The following is a 23,839-nucleotide window of genomic DNA, read 5'->3' as shown; positions in this document are numbered from 1 at the left end:
TTAGTGCAGTGGAACGAATGTCGACATTGTCTGACAGCCTAGATACTGGATGAGCTGTGAAAAATAAAAATAGAGGGTGTACGACACAATATGCACCAAGCGCTCGTACTGCTTGCAGCAGGTAAATAATAGTTTTCACTAACTCACATAAATTACTTTAGTGTTGTTCGTTTCTATAAAAGGAAAAAAAAATCGTCAATAAAATGAAAGTCGACAAATTTTGTAGTTGAAATATTTCAAGTCGATGAAGGAGGAAATATTTCAACACATGCAATATTTCACCACTTTTTAAAGGAACGTGTGAAATTTCCGTTACTGAATAGTACCACAAACGACTCTCGAGTGGAGTGCTGTGAATAGGAAAAATTAGAGCCCCGTTAAAAGGTGAAAAGGATAGTTCAATATTAGAATTACGCAAAGACGGCGCCAAAGCTGCACCCCGAACCGTATCAACACAACCCAGCTAAAAGTAATGCATGCAAGCAAACAAACACAACGCACCAAAACAACTTTTCTTCAACATTTGTGTATTTGGGAGTTTTTTTTGTGTCACTTGCACCTGGCCTCTCGACTTTAACTACTAACACAAACCTTTTCTTTCCATTTTTGTTTTGGGGTAAAAATATGTTATTTTGTTGGACTTTTTTTTCCTCAAATTGTCACTACTAGAGCCACAACACTCCGTAACATAAAGAGGAGAGTGTGCTGCTGCGCGGCTTCTGCGTTGGAATTCTATGCTTCAATGCTATCATTTGTTTATACCCTCTTTCTTTCCCTCTCTTTCTTTTTTTTTATCAGTTAGCGAGTGCGCATTTTGTTGTATATCAAATGTTTACATTTCTCAGGTCGCCCTACAGGCATTTTAACATTGTTTGTTTGTTTGTTTGTTTGTTGTTTTATCATATTTTCTTCTTCTAATTTACCATTTAATTTGTGTGATCATTTTGTCATTTCATTTCCACTATTATTATGTATATAATGCATCTCTCACTTGCTCGTTCATGTTTGTTTGTTTGTTTGTTTGTTTGTTTGTTTGTTTGTTTGTTTGTTTGTTTGTTTGTTTGTTTGTTTGTTTGTTTGTTTGTTTGTTTGTTTGTTTGTTTGTTTGTGTGTCTGTGTATACAACATTCCAGTTTGTTTGTCTGTTTGTTTGCATCGTGAGTTAGAGAAGAGGAAAACTTTAGAAATTCGTTCGTTTTTGTTTATGTTAGCACATCATCATCATCATCATCATCATCAGAGCATTGTCGCCCGTTTGTTGTGTCTCTATGTGTATGGGTGTGCGTGTGTGGCCACGGTGGCTTCCATCAAACCTACATTTCTAACACACAACATATACCCCCCATCCGCCCCCACCCCGTCCACACATTGCGTGGAAAGAGTAGAGAAGAGTATAATTGTAAATGTGATTTTCCTAATTTTTCCGAACGTTGCTTAATGTATGGGATAGGGGATAGGAGGATGGGGCGTGAATGATGGGATTAGGAGAATGATGATGTAGACTTGTGCTGGGTGCTGGGAGTGTTTGTTTGGCTAATATGCGATTTTGCCCCCCGCACCACACACATTCTCGTTCAACAAATGTACCATCGTATTATCGTATATGTTCAACCGCTCTGGCCCATGCTCTGTCGCTAGATAGTAATTATGCTTTCTACTATAAATCAATCATATACAATATGATAATTCTTTTCACAATGCAGCTTCATTTTGTGGTGTGTCCTTCTTATATCCTAATTGCACAACTACTGAAGGGGGAGGTTTGCTATTAGCTCACTCGTTTACTAGAATTACTTTTGCTGTGTGGTTTGTTTCCGCATCGCATCTTTCCGCTAATAGCTAATGGCGGTTTACCTCTACACACACAGACACACACTTTACACATATCATTCATTATCCTGTATTTTTTCTTCTTGATGTGTCAATAATGCATACTACACAATGCAGGGGCACACAATCACGCGCATTTGTGTTTGTTGCTGCTACCCTTTTTCAGCCTGTTTCCTTTTTTCCACCAATACATTCACGCTTTGCAATTTCATTTGCTTCCGTGGCTTTACTTTATCTCAATTGAATTTAAAAACAGAACAGATAAAACAAACGTGCAGTTCCTCTTGCCACCGGCCACTTCTTTCGCTCATAACAAGCCTTTGTCTATCTGTGTCCTGTGTGGTTTTATCAGCTTAATTTCTCTTCTATCGATCTTACGCTACTAATTAAAAAGAAACAAACGTGCAACACAGCAGTGCACGCGTCGTGTTGTGTGTGTTTTATCAATAAACCCGGAGAGAGAAAAACACATGTTCCATTTTCCTCCGTATGGCCCACCAAAAAGCGTGTCGGATTGGGTTTGTGTGTGCGGGTGCGTGTGTGTGTGTGTTTTTATCTTTAAGATTATATCTTTATGTTTGCACTTTTATGTAAAAACGAGAGCGCATTCTAACTGAGGGTAGGGAGCCATTTCCGACACGAACAATCCAACTGTTGTCAATATGTAAAGCAAAATGGTTTGAAGGTAAAGAGACAACTAAAGAGTAGCAACACAAAAGAGAACAGAGAAAAAAGGAACAAAGGAACTAACAAGTCAAATGCGCAATGCGAAACTAATACGAAAAAGTATAACCAGAACCAGAAGGTATCGATAAAATCGATCAAATTTGGATGGAATAGTTTAGTTCAATATGTAAACAAATACGTTTGTACTCTTTCTGTATGATTGGTTTGATGAAACCCGAAAAGTAATAAATCATACGCCAGGACTCCACACAGCATAACACGGAGCGCAACATAACAACTGACAGCTGCCAAACGCTTCAGAAAACGCTTCTTTGCTGGTAACATGTTTTGAATATCCTTAGTTGGCCGCTCATTGCTCGTAGAAAAGGTACCAACCTACTGCGATGACCGACAGGTTATGAAACACTTCACCTCCTTCCGCAAGCGTTTATTGAAGCGTTTGGAAGCTGTCAGTTGTTATGTTGCGCTCCGTGTTATGCTCTGTGGAGTCCTGGCGATAGAAATGTAACTTACAAAAACAAGCATTTCTCCTTCCTCTGGTCGCTTTTCACGCCCTCTATACAGCGTTTCCTGCTTATCTTACTTGTTTTCTTCTTACAGTGCCTGGTATCAATTCATCAAAGGCAAAATACCTCGGTTACAAAAGTGCACACACGTACGCCATTTCCTCTAATTTCATTATCAAAAACACGCACACACACACAGGACGAACTAACGGAAAAGCTGCGCTCCATATATTTACTATATATCAGCAAATTTCACTACGATCAGTATATTTGTTGTACTTTTGCTTGTTAAACACCCACAAACAAACAATGTGTGATATACCAATTGTGTGAAAACAATGGAAACAATAATGGCGGGCACTTTTTTTTAGGGTTGTTCTGTTTCTGTCATCCAATTCATTAATACAAATACCACATACTTTTGTTGCTGTTTCTAATCAAGTTCATTCAATGGAGGGGGGAAAAGACGCTAAAAGGGATCCAAACACACACAAACACTCACACACATCACATGTGTTCCCGTGATGTCCAGTATATACAAACACGCGACCACGTTCACCCTTTCGGTTGCTGTTAGCAACCAGATGTGTCGTGCACGCTTGCACTGATATCATATATTGCTCCATAGCCGTCTCTATGTATGTATATCTCTTTCGTTTCTACCTTCCCCGACATCTTTTTTTTCCTAACTTAAAATAATAATCGGGAGAAAATAACTTCTTTTTATAGAACGCGTTTGCTCTTTCTCTATACCTTTTTGATAGGGATTTACTAAAACTAAAATCACCGGATAGATCCTCCCGCGCGCTGGCTTGGCTGGCTGTCTTCCCCGTCTACACGAAAAGTGTGTACGTGGTTTACGACGATTTGTGAGTACTTTCGTTCCATTCCTTTGCTTTCGTTCAATTGAACGGCTTGCTTCAAGTTACTCGTAATCAATTATAGAAACATGATTGCTACTTGTCATTTTGGATGATATACTTTCTTTAATGTACAGCATAGCATATTGTTGCAATTGTTTTCTATAATCTGCTTTACACATCTACTACATCACATTCGGTGTGGCGTTACACACACACGCAAACAACTTCTTCACAGAAAGTAAATTTACACTATTAACATCATCATCATCATCACGATCTTGCTGCTTGCTTTGTACACTTTTGTCCACTGCGCACTGTGAACAATCACACATCAAGTGCGAATGTTGCTGCCGGCTGCGGCGTCGTAAGCATAGACTATAAAGAATAAACGAAAACAATAAACCGGAGTCCTCTCTAAACAAACAAGAGCTAATAAGGAATCTGCTTGTTCCACGAAACTGTCCCTGCCAGGGAGCAGTGCCTACGAACAGACACATTCGGTTGCAACATCTTGCGTGCGTGCGCTTTACTTCTCTCTTTACACATCAATCTGCAGCTCTTAGTCAAGGATACAAATAAGAAACGACGTACTTAAGAAGCTCCCTAACATAAAGCTATTGTATGCGTGTGTGCGAATGTGTGTTTTGTAGATGATTTGTTTGCAGTACGTAAAACAGAGGAAGAAGAAGAACAAAAAGTAGCGATAAATGTTTGCTTCCGCTCCAGTCGTATGTAACTGCGATCTGTCGTACGTATGATGAGGTCCTATGCTGTATAACGCAACTATATAGCAGGAGGAATGGCGACACTATTATTGCTGTAAGGATGATTATATTAATTGGGGGCTATTGTAGAGCGTTATGGTATTGGCATTGATTGCGGGAAAAAGAGTGTTATTGTTTTTGTATATAGTTAAGAAGAAGTTTGCTACTCGGATATGAAGTTTTACTTCATCGTTTGCGATATAAATCGTTTTTTTCTCTCGTTTCTTAAAGTTCGTAACCAACCAACCAACTTGCTTGCTGCTTTTGCTATAATATAACTCTGGCAATTCATTAATCGCTAAACGGAAGAACATTTTTGTCCGCGCTCAAACCTTTGCTTTGCCGTTTGGAAAGTGAAGGTTGTATGCGCAAGAACACGAAACAAAACGCAAATGTGTGGTGAGCGCGCTGGCATCTCTTTACACACAATATTACTTCGTTCACTTTTAGCAGCTTAAATTTTTACCACCTACCACTATCACCTTTCTCTTTTTCTCTCTCTATTCCTTCGCTTCCCCTCGCTTTGTTGCATCATTCCCGCTAATTTGTAATTGATGATTTGTATTTTGATGATATCGTGTATTCGTGCTTACTATTTGTCATCCCATTCGTAACGCGAGGAAACCAGCTCGTCAGCTATTTTTCTGGGCTCTTACCTTTAACTGTTAAACTGTTAAAGCCTATCGTCCGACACACTATCGAGTAGAGTTAGTTGATGCTGTGCTCCTGTTGCTGCTGTTGATGGTGAAGCTGTGTCTGTTGAGTATGCTGCTGCTGCTGCTGCTGATGCAACAACGAATGTTGCTGGTTGCTATCGGACTGACCTAAAACACCACAAAAGCAGGGTAAAACTGTTGCCGTTTCGAGCGGTAACGTCACACAGGCTGGTCGAACTTACCACCGCTAATTTCGGTCGGAGTGATCGGACCAGCGGACTGTGGCGTAAAACCTGGCTGCTGGGCCATCGATTTCTGGCGCACTTCGCGTATTTTCAGCTGCAGGCTCTGCTTGTTCGGAAATATGTCGCTGTGTGCCAACTGTGGTGTGGAAAAACGGACAGAAAACCCGTATTGAGCATATTAGACAGACAGAGCGCGGTGGCGCGGCCCAACCAAAGCCCAACCCGAAAGCAAGCGAGATAACGCACCTGAAAGCTGTTGGTGGCGTGCGTTGACGGAAACATTCCGTGCTCGTTGAACAGCTGCACCACCAGGTTGCGCCGCTGCTCGAGTATCTTCCGGTGACCCTTTTCTTCCGCCGAATTGACCGACCGTTGCGATGGCGTTTTGGGCGTTCGGGGCGAACGATCGTCAACACCGGGACCGCCGCCCATTCCGGCGCCAGTTCCCACCGCTCCCCGGCCCATTTCTGCCGACATTTCTAAAAGTGGAACGTGTAGTAATAAAGGGGACTCTTTCAGTGGATGCCAATTGGAAGGGGAAGCTTCAGTACAGTACCTTTGTACTGTTCCATGTTGAAATCCGGTCCGAAAAATCGATTCCCGATCACGTACGAGCTGGACGGGGTGGCAGTACTGGACAGCGGAGGCGCACTGCCATCCGAATGCAGATTGTTATGCTGATCTTCATCCGGCACCACTGTAAGCGAAAGCAGAGTTTTTTACTTGATGCAACTGACGCTGGGTGTAATAATACTTACGCGTTTTGTGAGTCGTGGTTTGCTTTTTACGATAGTTTTGCGTGAACACACGTGGTGACGACGCCATAATGGCACTGGGTGAGTGACAATCTTCCGGCTTGAACTGGGGTAGTGTTTTAAACTTTTTCTCAAAGTCAACCTGTCGCAGAACGCTGCGTAAAGCAAGACAATTGGAATGGTTCGGGGTCAGAGGCACTGAAATAAACGCTCACGCATACCGTCAGCCAGAGCGCTGTGCAATACTACTTACTTATCCATATCGTCGGGCTTCGCCTTGCGAAAGAAGGCTTTCTTAGCGGTGGACGGCGAGATCTGGCTGTGGTAGTCCTCCATGGAGGCGGACGTCGGTGTCGGCAGGGCGGACGGCATCGAGGCGTGCTGATGGTGCTGGTGATGCGCGTGGTGGCTGTTTTGTTCGTTCGACGTGTTCGCCGTTTCATCACCACCGTCATCCTCCATCGGTGTCTGCTGCTGCTGTTGCTGGGTGATACTACCATTGTTGCTACCCGCCGATTGCTGCTGCTGCTGCTGCTCCGATTGCAACATACCACTGTTACTGTTGCTGTTGCTATTGCAGCCGCCGCTGCTCATCTGACGCCGCTGTAGCGGAGCGCGACCTAGTTGCGCCGGCGTCGGTGCCAGAATGAACTGTTTGCTCTCTGCGGCGGCTGCTGCATCCGCTGTGCCACCATCGCCGCCCTCGCCGTAATCTTCTTCCATGTCCTCCTCCTCATTGGAAGCGTCCCGTTCGTTACCACTGCTACCACCAGTAGAGGGCACAGTAGAGCCACCACCACCACCACTGTTGCTGTTACTACCGTACACCGATCCGGCAGTATTGGATGTAGGCGTTACCGGTAGCAAGTGTTTCGCGCCGGGCGATTCCGGCGGTTCCTGCTTGATCGTGGCGTACTGCTGCTGCGGATGGTGATGCGGCGACTGCTGAATCTGTGCCGGGTAGCCCTGTGTTGTGGAGATGAGAAGATTCGGTATCTTGCCTTGGATCAAATATTGTACGGGAATGGACGCGTTTATCGTAGTAGTAGTACCACCACCACCACCAATGCCACCGCCACCGGCAGCGTTGGTGGCCCCAATACCATTCGGCACGATTGCGCCCGTTGCCGACTGCGTTTTGATTAGCACACTCGACGACGACGACGCCGACGACGCCGAGGACGACGACGACGACCAAGAAGAAGAAGAATGTGATGTGGTGGTGAAGGTATTGGAACATGATGAAGAGGTGGATGATGAAGTAGGTGGTGTTACTGTTGTCGGAAGGATGTTGGTTAGTTTCACGTGTGCCACCGTCGGCGGCTGGATGGTTCCGTTGCTGCCGGCTGGCCGCAATGCGCCAGTGATAGTAGTAGCGGATGCGGAACAGGATGGCGACGGTGTTAGTGCAAATGCGACGGTGGTGGTAGACGAAGAGGAAGGGGATGCGGAGGAGGACGAGGGGGAGGGGACAGCGGCAAAGATAGTGTTGCCCTGGGCCGGTTTAATGGTCGCCGTGGCAAGATTCGCGAACGAAATCTTAGAGCGATCGGTCAGCGTAAACTGTTGGTGATCGGGAAGGACTAGGGCAAACTGGAATTGAGAGAAGTAAGTAAGTATGTGTCAGTTGGAAGAACCGTTAGTCACAGGAGGCTAGGCTAGTAGTACAACCAAAAAGCGAAAAAAAAACAATACTTTAAAGGAGCTTGAGAGACTGTGGGGGAAAGGCTCAACGGAGCCGAAAAAGAAAAAAGAGCAATCAAGCGGTAGCAATTCGCACGCACCATTACTTAACAAACTACTTAACAAACGGTATACTGCAGCATCGAGAAGCAACAATTCGGTTGAAATCAGAAGAATCGAAACGGGGCAAAATGTGAATTAACTATATCGACAACGTAAGAAGAACACGGTGCTTTTGAACAGTGAATTAATAGAGAAACCTACAGGGAGTAGCACCCCGTTCATCAGCGCTCCACTAAAAGCTACGCAAGAAACTCAAAAACAAAAGGACTAAATATCTAAGCATCATCCACACGGGGAGCGTCTATGTGTGTATGTGTGTGTAGTGCGTGCTTCGGAAGCGCACATTGCATGCGGTAAAAGATACTACGTAGCTACAGAGATAATCAATTTTGAGGGGAGAAATTGTGCCTTCGGGTATACCTAAGAAAAAATCTAAAACATTCCAGTGGTGGGGGGGGGGGGGGAGAAGAAGGCAGGAGAAACAGGAATTGGATGGGTTAAACTACGGCTCGACGCGCGAAATGATGGTTGACTGTTTGTTGTTTGCCAAATAATGCGCCAATCCAGCGATAAAACACATCGTCCAACAGAGCCAGTGTTGATTTTGAATCATTTTGAGAGGTGTGTGGGACATCTTGGGAAGTCTTTTTTTTTAGCAACGGAGGGAATTCAGTAGAGGTTGATGGCAAATGGATCGGCTGGAATAGGGATTTGGTGGCACGTGGGGAAAAAGGAGGAGTCGAATCGTGGGTTTGCAGATGAGATGACATGAATGAAACTATGATGCAGTGTGGTGATAGCAATAAATCTAGTGTCAACTCTACTGAAAAATGATTTACTAGCGAGAAAAATCCAATTGAAGCCAGCTGATCTGGTAAAGGAGAGCCAGCCCCAGCCAGCCAGAAGCTTCCTACAGTATAAATAACAAGCGCACGGGAAAATACACTGCTGCTTGCTTACCTGTGGACACAGCATCAGCTTCTGCCGGCCCGGTAGACGCTGGTTGGCGGCGGATGCAAGGATGGTTGTCGTGGTGCTGCTGCTGCTGCTCGCCGCTGGCAGTACCGTCGTCAGGTCGGTGGCACTGTTCGCGTTGGTGGTGACGGTGTTTGTCAGTACACCACCACCGCCGCCGCCGCTGCCCGTGCTGATGGTGGACAGCATCGAGAAGCCGCCAGTGGCGCCAACACCCTGGTGCTGGTGCTGCTGCTGATGGTGCTGCTGCAGCGGATGTAACGATGCAACCGAGGACATCGTCAGCGATGTGGGCAATGCAGCAACGGACGACGGTGCGGAGGATGATGGCACCGGTAGAACTGTTGAAGTTGTTGGATTGATCATTATAATCGTCTGTTTCGTGTTGCTGCTGTTGTTCATGATGGTTGAATTGTTTGTGGGGACAGTAGAAGTGGTAGTGGTGGTGGTGGTGGTGGTGGAAGTGGTGGCAATGATGTTGATGTAGGACGGGTCGGAGGTGCTGGACTGAAGAGGAGCACGATGATCGGTGGAGGGGAAGGTGGAGGAGGAAGAGGTAGCAGTGGTGATGCCTTTTTTGCTTATGGTATATGTTAACAATTTTGCCGCACTGTTAGTAGTGCTGGATGGTTCAATGGTAGTCGCACAGGTGGTGACAGTAGTAATAGAAGTAGTAGAAGAGGTGGTAGTGAAGGAAGTATGATCAGGCACAACGATACAATTAGTCACATTGAGGGAAGAGCTGATGGGGATGCTAGTGGTACAGATATTCCCATTGACTACACTACCGCTATTACACGAGGATGGGAGGGAAGGGGTGGAAGAGAAGGGCATAGTTGAGGTGTTTGTGATTGAACTGATGAGATTAGTGATTGTCGCAGTGCCTCCACCAGCTGTTAGTAGTAGCTTTTTGGAGTTATCTCTGTTGTTCGCTGCCGCTATTAGCTCTGTGTTGTTGCTGTTAGTTTCGTTATGGAGCTGTTGTTGTTGTTGTAGTTGATGCTGTGCTGCCGTTGTGCAAGAACCATGCAACAGAAGTTCGTTCAGCGATGCTTGAGATAATACGATAATGCTTCCACTCGGTAACGCCGCACTGCTCAGCGTGTTGCCGCCAGCGGTAGAAGCGGACGCTAACATCAATCCATTCGTGGCTAGCGGCATCACTGTCGATGAAGCACCGTTAAATGGAACGGTCGTGAAGGTCGATCCCTGGTGTTTCACTTGCGCTGGACGTTCGACCAGAATCGTTTCGTATACGACCGAAGGCTGCAAACCGGTGACCGGTGCATCGGCATCCGAACGGGGCTGCTTTGGTGGTTGGTGTGTTGTTGTGTTTGCCATTTTCGCAATCATTGACATCGCTGGCTGGACAGGGCGTAGAATGGCACTGCCACCACCGCTGGACGTGTTGATGATAAAGGCGGTGGTAGGAGGGGTAGTGGCGGCACTACCACCATCGCTACTTCCCTGCGCAGGCGTTCCCGCGGCGTTCATCAACGCTGCCCCATTGCTGCTGGTGGACGTCGCAGGCGGTGGCGGGCCCGCCGCACATGCATTTGCTGTCACATTTACAACATTCACAACATTCAACGTTTTTTTCGCGGCATGAGCGACGGTGTTTGTGGTGATGGTGGTAGATGAAGAAGAGATCTTATCGCTATGTACAACATCAATCGGACAGGAAGGCTTAACGGTAGCGGAATTTGTAGTAGAGTTAGTGATAGTAGTAGTGGTGGTGGTGGTGGTACTAGTAGCGATACTATTAGTAATGGCATTCATGATGACAACATCGGAAGTAGAAGAGCGATTAGCTGTATTATTTATGCAATGTGTCGTGGATGATGAAAGCTGATGGTTAGAATGGTGAACAACATCTAGATGAGAAGAAGTTGGATGATGATTGCTTTCGGTAGTGGTATCTGTACGGCTCAGTTTGTGATGATGATTAGTAGGTTCGTTAGCACTAGCGGTGTTAGTGGTAATAGTAGTAGTACAAGTACTGGTAGCAGTGTTCACAACATCCATGATTAGTTTACCTTGCTTCATGCTCATCACTATTGCGTTAGTACTAGGCTTATGGTTTGCATTGCTACTGGCGGTCGCATGGCTACCGTTAACGTTCGAGATCGTGTAACAAATGGTGGGATTAAACTCTAACAGCGATTTACATTTGGTGCTGCTGTTGCTGAGGCTACTTGCCCCACCCTCCGAGGAGCAGCTGCTGCTCGGCGGTGTAACGGTCAACGTTGAGTTTGCGGCCGCCGCGCCCGACAATGGCTCTGCCACACTGCTGCTGCTGCTGTTGCTAACGGCCAGTAGAAATTTGTGCTGCTGCTGCTGATCGTTCCCACCGTGGTACAGCGAGTTTGGCTGCTGCTGCTGCTGCAGATGTTGTTCCTTTATGGCAGCGGATGAGAAGTTGAAGATGGTATCGACATTGCTACGGGTGGTACCGCCGTTGCTGCTGCTGGTGGTTAGATTTTCTGCCGGTTCCATCTTAATTGTGGACGCCGTCGGCGTTGATGGCGCTGGCGAGAGCAAATACGATGGATGATCCTGCTTGCCCAGGGTTTTCGGACTTTGTGGCATCGTTTTAAATGCTCCTCCTAAAAGATGGACATGAGGAATAGTGAATTCATTCCAGTGCCGCCTACCTACGTCTTCCATATCACACCAGAGCTTACCTGTTGGCTGGAATGGTGAAACACCAACCGGGTTCTTCGGACTGCTGTACGCGTACCCGATCGGATGGTGGTGGTGATGGTGAGGATGCGAGTGATGATGCTGGTACATGGTACCGCCCTGTCCGCTGGCCCCATTTCCAGCAGTTACGCTGTTGTTGCCACCACTGCTGCCATTGCTATCTGCACCGCAACCAGCGGTGTTACTTCCGCCAGTAGTAGTAGCAGTAGCAGTAGTAGTAGTAGTAGCAGTAGTAGTACTGTTGCCGATCGCACCCGCTTTGATTGGTTTCGGTTTGCACGTCAGTAACGATGTGGAAGAGGCGTCGAGCGAGGCGGAATTGGGCCCACCGGGTGTTGTTGGTGGTTGGCCACCATTGTTGCTGCCTGCCGTCGTCAGTGTTTTTATGGAGTAATCTGTCGCTACATCCCCATTGCTGCCGTGATGGTAGTCGTTTGAAACCGTCGATTGTGAAACCTGTAAACAAATTCAAAACAAAGTCGATGTAGCAGTGTTATACAAAACTCTGGAAACATGGCTGATAAGCTAAACACAAATAGAGACCATCTCACGCCAAAAATGCCCGCAAACAGAAAGGAGAGAACAACTTAAAAGGAAACACAACACGCCCCATCGATTATGATTGATCGTACCTTGGTGGAAGAACTAGCAGTAAATTGAGACGAGCTCATCTCCCCATGGTTTTGTTTGCCCTTGGCGTTGCCGGAGATGTCTTCCACATCCGAGTCGCTTACCTTTTCGGCACATTTCAGATCGAGCTCCGCCACATCGTTCGATGATTGCGCGGACGGTGGTGCCTTTCGCGGTACCGACTCGTCGTCCGCGATCGTCATCGGCTGATCGTCTTCAGCAACATCACCTCCCTCGTCCATCTGCTCATCGGTAATGGATATATCCATCCGTTCGTCGTTCTTTTCCCGTCCCTCCGGCTCGGCGTACCGTTGGTGGGACGGTGAGGAGGAGCGGCTTGCCGCATCGACAACCATCGGTTCCGGATTCTGTTGGCTGCCAGTGTTGCACGAAGCCACGGATCCGTGGTTGGCAGTCGTTGTCGGTGGTAGCATCATCATCACACCGGACGCTGGTTCGGGTGTTTCGTCAATTGTGTTGTACGGTGCAACGGTCAGTGGAATGATATCGTTCGCCTGGCTTCCGTTGCCGCCCCCGGTCGACGTTCCTCCCCCAACGGAAGGCATTGCCACGTCGGACGGCGTTTTGGGGCTTCGTTCGTCGAACGAATCGTTCCCGTCGAACGAATCCATGCGGCCCCGGCCACTGTTACCTCCCGCTGATGCTAATCCGCCCGGCCCACTACCGGACGCAGGCACGCCGCCACCAACCATCCCTTCCTTCGCCGAGGAGGACGATTTTCGGCGATCCTTCGAGCACCACTTCCACTCCGGATGTGCCTTAAAGTGTGCCTCCTTCACCTCGCTCGCCAGCTCGTGGTATTTGGTTTTCTCTTCCGGCTTCAGTGCGTACCACCATTCGCCCAGGATCTTGCTCACCGTTCGGTTGTCCTGGTTCGGATGCTTCTGGTGGACCAGCGCCCGGTGGCGCTTGGAGAAAATCATGAACGCGTTCATCGGGCGCCGTATTTTAGCGTCCTTCTTGTTGCTCAGCGGACTCTGCGGTTCCTTCGGCGTACCGCTGCCACTTCCGCCACCACCGGCACCGCCGCTGCTGCCACCGTTCGCTGCAGCGGCGGCGGCCTGCAGCGCTGCACTGCACGATTGCGTTCGTCGCTTTGCGATCGATTCGGCACTCTCGGCCGAAGTTGTCTTACTGTTCGTGACCGTGACCGGTGCTTCTATGTCCATGCCGCGCAACAGTTGATGGCTTCCGGCACCACCACCACCACTACCATTATTACCGTTACCGGCCGCATACCGGTTGCTTGTCTGCTCTCCTGCTCCACCTTGCGCGGTAGAGTTTTTCGTGCTGGGTGCTGCTGTTTTCACGGGCTCTGCTTCAAAGACATCATCGTCTCCCTGGTCGTCGTCGTCGATCGAAACCATCTCCTCCCCGGCGGCTAGCTGAGGAGGCGGTGGCGTAGGCGAGTACACCTTCGACGGCACGATGACCATCGAGGATGCGCCCGCCGACGACGGCTTGGCTGTCGTTGCGGAGGAGCTTCCAATCGGCGATGGTTGCTGCGAGGCAACCGCCGCCGTCGTTGCCGCTGATGATGGTGGGCCAGCAGCGGTGTTTGCTGCGGCAGCAGCTGGTCCGTAGGCCTGCGAGTGCGCCATGTGCGCGTAGTGGTGGTGTTGATGATGTGGATGGAGGTTGCTCTTGGCGATCGCCGACGGACTGTTTATGATCGGAAGCAATGCATGCCATTGATAGGTGGAACCCGTGCTAATGCCGTTTTTTGGCACGGTTAAGGATTGCTGATGTTGACTGGTTAATAACACTGTGTGCTGTTGTTGAGAGGTCGTCTGTGACAGTTGTTGCTGTTGCTGTTGCTGCTGTTGTTGTATGATCGTATGATGGTGGAGGGCGGCCGGCGACGCTGATTGCGCAACGTGCTGTGCCGGACCGGAGATCGGTTGCGATCGACTGGTCGTTACCAGCGCGTGAGGTTGCTCTTGCGGTTCCTGCTGTTGCTGCAGCTCTTGCTGTTGCTGATGTAGCTGCTGTTGATGTTGCGACGGCTGCTGGTGATGCTGCTGCTGCTGCTGTTGGTGTTGTGCAACGCCATTAGACGATACAGCTTCCACACTTACAGTCTGTTGCTGTGAAGAAGCGTTAATCGTTTGTGCCGCCGATGAGCTACCTCCACCGCCTGCCACATGTACAGGATAGCTAGCGTAAATCGCCGACGGATGGGCCGAATGCTGGGAGTACAGGGGCGACATACGTATAACGCTGGTCGCGTGACCGGTCGGTGGTGGCGCAGCGCCGGCACCACTGCCCGCCGGTTGCGTTGGCCGCAGCGACTCCGGTCGAATCAGCTGATGGTGATGGCCGCTGCCAGCAGGCCCGCCACTACCAACGATGCCGATACCGCCGCCAATGACGTGCGCTGGGCTCGGGCTCGGAGTATTCGTTTTGTACTTGTTGCTGCCGCCACTGCCGATACTGCCGTGCGGATCGTTGGACGGTGCCGGGCTGCCGATCGGCAGAAACAGGTTCTGCCGGTTGCCAATCATTACCGGCGATTGTGTTGCCAGCGGGGACGATCCGTGCCCGGTTGGCGAGGAGAACGAATTGCTCGGTGTCGCTGAGCGGGAACTGCTAAGTGATACTGTGTTGGAGAAAGAGAAAAAGAGAGGAACCATCAATGGAACTGCATGTTAGTTGGATGGTAGTAGTTTTCATGATAGAACAGTTCTCCTAATACAAAAAAGACTATTTTCCAATGGTAATGTGTATAATAATTGAAAACCTAACGGTAACAATCACTTCTTGACATATCAGTGTTTGATAAAACAAATAAACCTCACTCATACACATGCTCTCCACACACAGAGAACGAAGTCTGACTTAACAAGATGGCGATCTTTTCAGTGGATCGATGCTGAGGTATTTGCTATGAACGCAATGAAACAAAGAATTAACTGACTATCCTAGTCTTATCCGATTGCCAGCGTAAGAAAAACCCACCACGAAGAACTAAGATTGTGCAAGCAACACTTACGCAAACACTTAATGTACAGTTCGGCACCACTTTGCAGATCGTACATGTTCATGTTCATAAAGTTCATACTTTTCGCACTGAAACTTTCGCAACCAACAGTAGCACCGCGCCTAAAGTGACTAATTTAAGCATACAACTATTTTTAGAATTACGCCTTCACAACGACACAAAACGCCCGAAAGGAAGCTGGATGACTTTCACTTGAAAACTATTCCTGCCGGCGGGCGTACCGATTTGACTAAACTCTCTTTCTCTCTCGTGTACTCCCGTGCTCAACGGGTGTGTAAATGCCAATAAAGTCCTTCTTGGAAATGTGCGCCCGTGCGCCTGCATGCATCTACTAGTGGACGACCATTTACACACACACACACACGCACAAAATCTCGAGCCCATTGTCCGTTTTGACTGATTGTTTATTCAACGATCAGCGTTCGTCCGACTGGCTGCGTGTGCGTGTGTGTTGGTGTTGCGCAAACGCCCAGTGCGAGAACGGATAGGCGCGCCTTGCGGACGGAAAGGCTACCACTTCATTCGCGTTATTCGTGCTCTTGGTTGTGTATATTGGTGGCGGATGTATTTTCCAGCGAAGGCGATTAATTACGATCACCTGAACTAATCACTGAACTTTTGAGAGTGCTTTTTTCTCCTCTTCTAAGAACGTGAATCTTGTGCAGTGAATGGAGTGTTTTATTTCAGTTCTGAGAAATATGTTTAAATTGAATTTCGGTTGTAAATCACGCAGAACGAGGTATTTTCGCCAATCATCACCGCAGAGACACTGTTCATCAATGATATAATGCTTTCCGTTCCAAGAAACTGCCCTGGTCCATTTCGAAGCAGTTTGTCAGGGATCGTCAAGTTAAACATTTGAACTCGGTTTGTTTTTTAGTATATTACAGGTGGTCCCCGAAATACGCGGGTGTCTATATTTGACAGTTCTCTGAGCAAAAATTGCATTGATTTGACACATGAATCGTTACACGGTTTTGCAGGAGTTCTCATAGCTCTGGGACACTTTATTTACTCCTTCTTGCGTGAAATGAACTCAATGTAATGGGAATTGGACTCTATAACACCCTTGTTGGACAAATCAAATAGGAATTTACTAGGAGTCTATCCAACAAGGGTGCCATAGAGTCTACTTTCCATCATATGAAGATCACTTCCGATATGAAAGAGTCAAGGCAAAGTCCCACAACTATGAGAATCCCAGGAAGACCCTGTAAACGCAAATAAATTCTTGAATTCATTCAAAAAAGAAAATGAAATAATTAATGTAGTGACTAAAGCCACTTACTTCAGCCAAAATTATTCATTATATTTTAACTATAAGCTACACAAGAAAATAATCAATATAAAACCGCGAAATTCCACAAACGCGGTGTCTTTGCGTTAGGCATTTATAGCGTACATTGAGGACTACTACTTTTTTTCTTTTAGAATCCCATAAAAATAACCAAGTGCTGATACATTACACTGCTTGCCATGTGAGTTTCCAATAAGAACATCAGTATTCGCCGCTAGTTGGATGTTTTTCAACTGATTTCATATATTTGCTATTGTCATTGGTATCTGACGCGGAAAACAGTATTTCAACTTACCCAGCATATTGGCCGCATCCGTTTCGTCCTGATCGAACCGTCCCGCCACACGGTAATGGGGTGAAGTTTCCGAATCTCTAGATGTTTCCTCATCTAGCTGTGTTTTGCTGCTCGATCGACTACTGTAAGGAACGAAACAGGAAAGAGTTGAGTATCAATTTTAACTCATCGCCAAACGACCCATAGAGCTCCTTTTTTCAAGCTTTCAACAGCAGCCATTACCTGTTGAAATGATTCGTCACCGAGCTGGTGGACGACCGGAGCGCATTGCTACCCTTCTGGCTGAGATGCCGCGAGCAGTAGCCTCGTCGTTGAGATTCCTTCGAACAGGTTTCGTTCGAGCACAGCCTGCGCCACTGCTTGCCGTTAAACTTCTTCCGTATGCCGGTGGGCGTGGAAACGACGTCGCCCTTCTTGAACCGGTGCGGTGTGGCCGCTTGAGATCTGGTGACATGACCGAGAATGACAACAATCGAATGAATTACAATACCTTAACTAAACACGTGACGTGGCAATACCGCCACAACAAGTACCTTGGGGTTGCAGGTTGAGATCGAGGTGTACTTCGTTGGTCCAGTAAGCTTGAGGTACTTCCACGGCTTTGCATACTGCTTCGCTTGCTGCTACCTGAGTATTTTTCCGCTTCTGCAAGTGAAATAGTGAGTGAGAGGTGAACTATGTATGAGTTGGGGAAATCAAAAGCATAAAAACGACGTCGGTACCTCCTTCCATGGGAAAACTGCTGCGCACTTCGTCGTCACTCTCGTTGTCGTAACTGCGGTTCGCGATGCGCAGATCGTCCGGACTGAGCGTCCTTAATACTGAGCTGCTGGGAGGACCACCACCAGCGACACCACCACCCGACACTGACGCTGACGAAGCTCCACTGCCGATCGTGTTGCTGTTGCTGCTGCTGCTGTGGGCCGGCGCTGGAGACATCCCGACCTGCACCGGATGCGACACGTGATGCAGCGAATGAGAGCGCGCATGAGCACCACCAGCAGCAGCAGTGGTGTAGTGTGCGGTATCCACCCCATCCCGTTCACGATGATCCGTAGCAGCGCCGCCGATCGTGAGCTGCACGGACTGGAATGGTGAGGTGGCAGCGCTGCGGTAATGGTGCTGTTGCTCTTCACCCGATCCTGCTCCTGCTGCTGGTAGAACGTGCTGCAATTGCAATGGCACATGGAGCTGCTGCTTTAGCTGCTGTTGATCGCTCGTTCCGGCTGCCGCTGCCGCTGCTGCTCCCAGCGATGGATCGTACCGTAGGCCGGCACTGGCCACACCACGACCCTGCGTTATGCTGATGCTGTTTTTGTACGGTGCCCCACTTGTGTAGATGATGGTGGCGGCGGTGCCGGCGGGCGGTTGCTGTCCTGCTGTTCCGGCACCACTGCCGTGTAGATGATGTTCGCTGTTGGTCGACGTTGCTAGGACGTAGCTTACTATGGCGGGTGGCTGCTGCTGCTGCTGTTGCAACTTTCCGGTGCTACTATCTCCTTCATGGGAACGATGATGATGATGATCGATTGTGTTACGCCGGCTCGAGCCACAATCTACTGCGGACACCGTGTGGCCACCGCTATAGCTGTCCAGCGCATCTTCCAGCTCGTCCCACCAGGGCGGTTTCAGGAGGCGCATATCAACCCGTTTCACTATTCGTAACTGTGGAAAAATGGATACATGAAAGGAATACAATTAGAACCATGTTCGGTAACGAAAGTGTGTTTTGAGCGTACACCCCCGTACCTCCTGCTTGTCTGCGATCGAGCCGCCCGCAATCTGCACCGAAAACTGCTTCTTGTTGCCGTGCACTTCCTTCACAATGCCCTCGACAAACACGTCCCCCCCGTTGGACGTCACGGGATGCGGATGGACGCAGGTAGCCCTAACGCACACCCTCACACCCGGCTGCAGATCGGCCAGCGCCGGGCACACGTCGTCGATGATATCCTGCTGGCGGTGCACATCGTCCAGCACACCTTCGTACGTTTGATGGCTGCCTTCAGGCGCGTCGAACCCAATGACCACGGTCCCCGGGGCGGCCGTCGCCCGTATGCGACCCGAATCGTACACGTCTTTCCGGCGGGCCAGCACCCGATGGTTGATCCATTCGCTGAGGTCGATCAGTGGGGAAGCGGGTGCAACGGGAGCAGTGGTGTACTGCTGTTGTTGCTGCTGTCCGCTGGCCGCCGAAAGCTGAACTGGCTCCAGTTGAACGGTGGTGCTGGACGAGGACGATGGAGGAGGTGCCGGTGGTGACTGTTGGCGGAACTGCTGTTGTTGTTGCTGCTGCTGCTGCTGGGAATGCTGACCCGGCGGTTGATGTTGGTAGTGATGCTGCTGCGGCATGGAGAACGACGTCGGGCCCGAGTGGTGATGGACGGGCGACGGTGTCGATGTGGCATTCCCGCTGCTAACGGCCGATGGCGGCGTCGGGGAAGGTTTGTAGCTTCCCGGTGAGCTGTGAAATAGGGCGAACGAAGAACACATGAGATTAGCAATCGGGTAACACACCAAGACGCACTAGAAAATTCTAATCGTATGGATAGCAGAGCCGGCAGTTGGAGCAGTTTGTTTTGTTTATGTATGAGATTGGGCCGGCCCGCTCGCTACTACGTCGGTGTTTGAGAAAACAGCGAGCAGACGATAAGTACCCCGCGGATCCATCCCGCTCAAGGCGTATAGTATTCAAATTAGCACGCCGAATGTTTTTAACGAAGGTCTGTACCGTAATGTTTGTATTCAGACAATCATCATTGCAAAAAAGGAACCGTCGAATCTGGAGCGGTAGGGCGTGAATCGCGAAAACTACGAATGCAATGAATGAGGCAAGTTTGTGAGGTTCTATTTGAACCAATTGCGTTTCCGTTACATGATAGTATTTTTTGTTTACGACCAAATTCTATATTCTACTCGCTTGAGTTAGCAATTCCAATCGTGGTTTGGCGGTGCGCAAACAACGTGCAGGACAAGAAACGTGCATCGGAGAGAGATAGAGAGAGAGGTTCGCCGTCGATGTATGGAGCTTCCCTATTTAATGCAACACTTTTTTGCGCCGTCTGTCGCTTAAACTTACCCGTACGATGGCATCGTGTGCAGCTTCTTACTGCTCACGTAATACGCCTCCGGTGTGGCGGACGAAGGCTGCAATCGTAAAATTTGTTGCTGCTGCTGCTGCTGCTGCTGATGGTGCCTTATTGTGGCAGGATCGACCGCAAGCAGTATCTGCCGATTGTGTCCGATCGCTGGATGCTGTTGCTGGTGCTGATGCAGCTGGCTAGATGATTCGATGGCACCGGGTGACGGTGACGCTGCCGTCGACGCGGTCGGCTGCGGCTGCAGCGTGATCGTGGAAATGGTATAGCTCTGAGATCGATTCATCGTGGCGATGGTGGACGAGGAGGAGGAGGAGGGAGAGGGGGAAGAGGTCAGGGTGGCACCGTTGTTGCTACTGCTACACTTATTAATGCTACTGGTACTGCTGTTAGTGCTACTGCTTATGCTACTACTGGCAGCGATCATCATGCCCGGACTCTGCCGCCCCGACGCAAGCTGCTGGTGCTGGTGAAGCTGATGCGGATAGAGCGACGAACGCTGCTGCTGCTGCATCTGGTGTGCCTTCCCACCGGCCGGTACCATCGTTAGCAGCGTTGCAGTGGTCGGGACGGAGGTGAGATTGATCATTGCGCCCGGACTGCCACGGTGGTGCTGGTGTGCGTTGTGTACCACCGTGGCACCGTTGCTTGCGGGTGAACCGGCTGGTTGCGGGCCCTGACCGGGACTGCTGCTTGGCTGCGACCGGTGGCTAACCGAGTTCATCACGATCCGCTCCCGACTGTCCACCGGCTCACGGTGCGATCGGTCCGAATGGTGCACAGGCGCATCATACGTGGAAATGCTGTTGCCTGTCCGTACGTCGGTGGCATGATGGTTGCCAGGGCTGTCACCTTCCCTACCAAAACTACCATTGGTAGCACCATAGTGGTGGTGATGATGCTGCTGCTGATGATGGTACGCACCAAAGGTTCCGTTTTCCTCTGGCTCGCCGTTCTTAAATACCGCGATGTTTCCGGTAGAAGATGCGTGTGGCGATGCGACAGCAGACTGCTCGTACAGCACACCACGATTCCCGGCCTCTCTGTCATCCTCTCCTCCTCCTCCTCCTCCTCCGGTGTCCATCGGCTGTGTTGTCGCTTGTTTCGCTCCGTTGGACCCGCCCGGAGGCGACAGTGCGGGCGTGGCGGCCGGTGGAACTGGCAGCGGGGGCGGCGGTACCGGCCGATGTGATTCCATTTCCTCCAGCTCGGCAAGATCGAACTTGCGCTTTTTCGGGTGCTGTCGTGGTGTCGCATTCTGGGTGACGGGTTTCTCGGACGCGGCCGACGACGCCGCTGCTACCGTCGTCGTTGTCCCGGAGGATGGACCGACCGTCGCTGCCGTTCCGGGACCGGTGCTAACGGCGACGACGGTCGTTGTCATGCTGGAGCTGTTGCTGTGGGCCACTGTGACACTAGCATTCACGGACTGTTGACGGTGCGATGGCGATGAGGACGACGATGATGCTGATGATGATGCTGGCGGCGGTTGTTTTTGCGGTATCATGCTTGCCCCAGCTGTGCAGGTTGGGCAGAACGGGCCGCATCAAGGCTTGGCACTTTCGCTCCTATGGCTAATGTTTGAATATATGCTATTTTCTGCTTTTTTTTAAATGCTGTTTTTGTGTTCGCTTCTCCTATCTTCTGGTGGCGCTACCTGTTTTCTTTAGGCGCTCGATTAGCTTTATGGCGACTTCTACACTACATGGACAACACTGCCATCCTTTTACCAGAGTCCGCCATTGTGAAAGCGATTATGATCACGGTGCAATTTTGTCGACGGTTCTGTGTACTTTTCGTCTGTCTCGTTCTACGAATATCGTTTTTCGGAGTATATCAATGTTCCGAATTGTCTAAAAAGAAAAAGAAAAAAAAAATATTAGAGTATGCTCATCAATCTACTACACCACAAACTGCTTTACATAAACTATTTTTAACCATCTATAAAGAGAGTTCCCCATGGTTCAGCCGTGATCGACCGGAGTGTCAAAGCCGGATAGCAATAGAGAGAACTCAATGGGCGCCGGGAGAAATCGTACATTATGCGGTAGGCACACCGACAAACGAAACGCACTGGAATGCCAGTAGTGCCCCGGGGCTCAAGAGCCAGCGGCAATTAAAGCACCTCGAGGGCGGCGTCTTTCTAAGTGCGAGATTTTCACAACCAGACAGCATCGCGTATCGATCGAGCACTGGGGCGATGCGCGTTGCTACTTCCCACGACTGATTGTGGGCTGGAAATAGATTGCACCGAATGCAACAACTCGATAACGATTGTAGCGCGATAGTAGCGGCCACTTGTCCGGGAAATAAGCCGAACGGTTTTGCACACCGCAATGCGAGGAGGTTTTACTTTCGATCATCATTCGCCGTGGGTGGAGTGTAAATGTAAATTCAAATCTCCTCCGCACAGCACGATCGCGCGCTAAACGATCGGCAGTGATTAGTGACATCCGCCGGTGTCGGAATATGATTGAGGGAGGCTTCGTGTGAGATATGCAAATAGGTGCGAGATTTTCACTGCCTATGCATTCATTGCGCGTCTTCAGGTTGTTGCCAACATTGCTAGCCCGGTTCCCCTCATGATCCGGGTCATTTGTGTGGAGGAAGGTGTGGAATACAATAGTAATTAGAAAAAAAAAACACATACACACAAGACGGCATTAATGGGTATAATGATGTGTAAAGGAGGAAGCTGATCGATGTTAACAGCCCATTCGAAAGGGGAATGGTAGTTAGTACTACAACATTTTACTGTGAATCAGTATTGTTTAGGCGAACCAAACGTCAATTGGGACTGAAAATAGTTGACTACTGATTAACTTCTGACGGGTTGCTTCAGTGTCACAGTAGAGGCGAAAGAACTCCGTTGGAACCAAAGGCTCTCTAAACTATTACAACAACATTCAGTGTCACAGCCATAGCCACGTCGTGAGAAATGTATGTCGCAATGTGTTCTTGTAAAATCCCGAGACCAAACTGATAAATGACTATGACCCAAGGGTACCTTCTCAAGTGAAGATTGATGGAAAACTCTCAGCTATCAAGAGTTACTGTTAAGAGAGCCTAAAGAGTTTTCTGCCAAATTTTATGGGATAGACTCGTCTGTATCCTGTTCAACCTGGCGCTAGGTAGGGCTATCCGTGACGCGAGGGTAAACCCTTCGGGAAACATCTTTAGTCATCCTAGATCTTGCTATATGCTGATGGTATAGGCCTCATTGGGATCAAGCACAAACAGCAGAGGACCATCAGTGATCCTACTAAAAAATCCCGACCTGTATTGGGATGACGAAACGCACAGGTGAACGCACTTTTGAAGTCATGATTTCACCTGTCACGGGCTATAGAACCGACGAAATCTTCTTAGCCGCGTTGAAGAGGAAGATGCTCAGAAGGACTTTCGGTCCCATATGTGTAGAGGGAGATTGGAGCAGGCACCACAACGAAAAGCTATGGGCTGATCATGTTATTATACACATCAAGACTTATACCTCAAAATCCATCTGAGTTGTCCACAACAACAGAGAGGTAAGGCAAGACACAGGGTCAAGACGGTCACCGTAAGGATCGGGAGAAATAGATTGGCGAAAGAAGGCACAGGATAATAAACGAAAGCCTCAAAATATGCAAGCAAGTATCTCTTACTTAAAATGCTACATTGTCACCAGTTTTTTATTCTAAAAGGTTCGTACGTCAAGTTCGGGCTCTCTAAAATCTATTCTTGCTCACAGTACGTAAATCAAGAATGTGTAGTAAATCTCGATA

General features: G+C 48.9%; 1 protein-coding gene across 23 annotated transcripts in view; it reads right to left on the bottom strand.

Annotated features, from left to right (window-relative positions):
* Positions 1–510: 510 nt before the first annotated feature.
* LOC11175788 (putative transcription factor capicua) overlaps positions 511–23,839 on the bottom strand; it is a 55,114-nt gene continuing 31,785 nt past the window's right edge. For 14 of the 23 annotated variants that reach the window (XM_061642418.1, XM_061642431.1, XM_061642420.1 and 11 more), the window contains 16 exons: positions 20,054–21,925; positions 18,724–19,438; positions 17,697–18,639; positions 17,508–17,619; positions 17,197–17,418; positions 16,975–17,096; positions 12,363–14,980; positions 11,712–12,186; positions 11,064–11,633; positions 9,013–9,368; positions 6,560–7,899; positions 6,310–6,461; positions 6,108–6,248; positions 5,798–6,030; positions 5,549–5,687; positions 511–5,474 (listed from right to left, as the gene is read on the bottom strand). In XM_061642418.1, the coding sequence (XP_061498402.1) occupies positions 5,359–5,474; positions 5,549–5,687; positions 5,798–6,030; positions 6,108–6,248; positions 6,310–6,461; positions 6,560–7,899; positions 9,013–9,368; positions 11,064–11,633; positions 11,712–12,186; positions 12,363–14,980; positions 16,975–17,096; positions 17,197–17,418; positions 17,508–17,619; positions 17,697–18,639; positions 18,724–19,438; positions 20,054–21,579 (9,780 nt within the window). In that variant the 5' untranslated portion in view covers positions 21,580–21,925 and the 3' untranslated portion in view covers positions 511–5,358. The remainder of the gene's footprint in view (positions 5,475–5,548; positions 5,688–5,797; positions 6,031–6,107; positions 6,249–6,309; positions 6,462–6,559; positions 7,900–9,012; positions 9,369–11,063; positions 11,634–11,711; positions 12,187–12,362; positions 14,981–16,974; positions 17,097–17,196; positions 17,419–17,507; positions 17,620–17,696; positions 18,640–18,723; positions 19,439–20,053; positions 21,926–23,839) is intronic. The other 9 variants (XM_061642438.1, XM_061642439.1, XM_061642435.1 and 6 more) reach the window with 9 other exon arrangements.

Source organism: Anopheles gambiae, chromosome 2, assembly GCF_943734735.2.
Source record: "Anopheles gambiae chromosome 2, idAnoGambNW_F1_1, whole genome shotgun sequence".
Lineage (NCBI taxonomy): Eukaryota > Metazoa > Arthropoda > Insecta > Diptera > Culicidae > Anopheles > Anopheles gambiae.
This window is presented reverse-complemented; position numbering and strand designations above follow the sequence as displayed.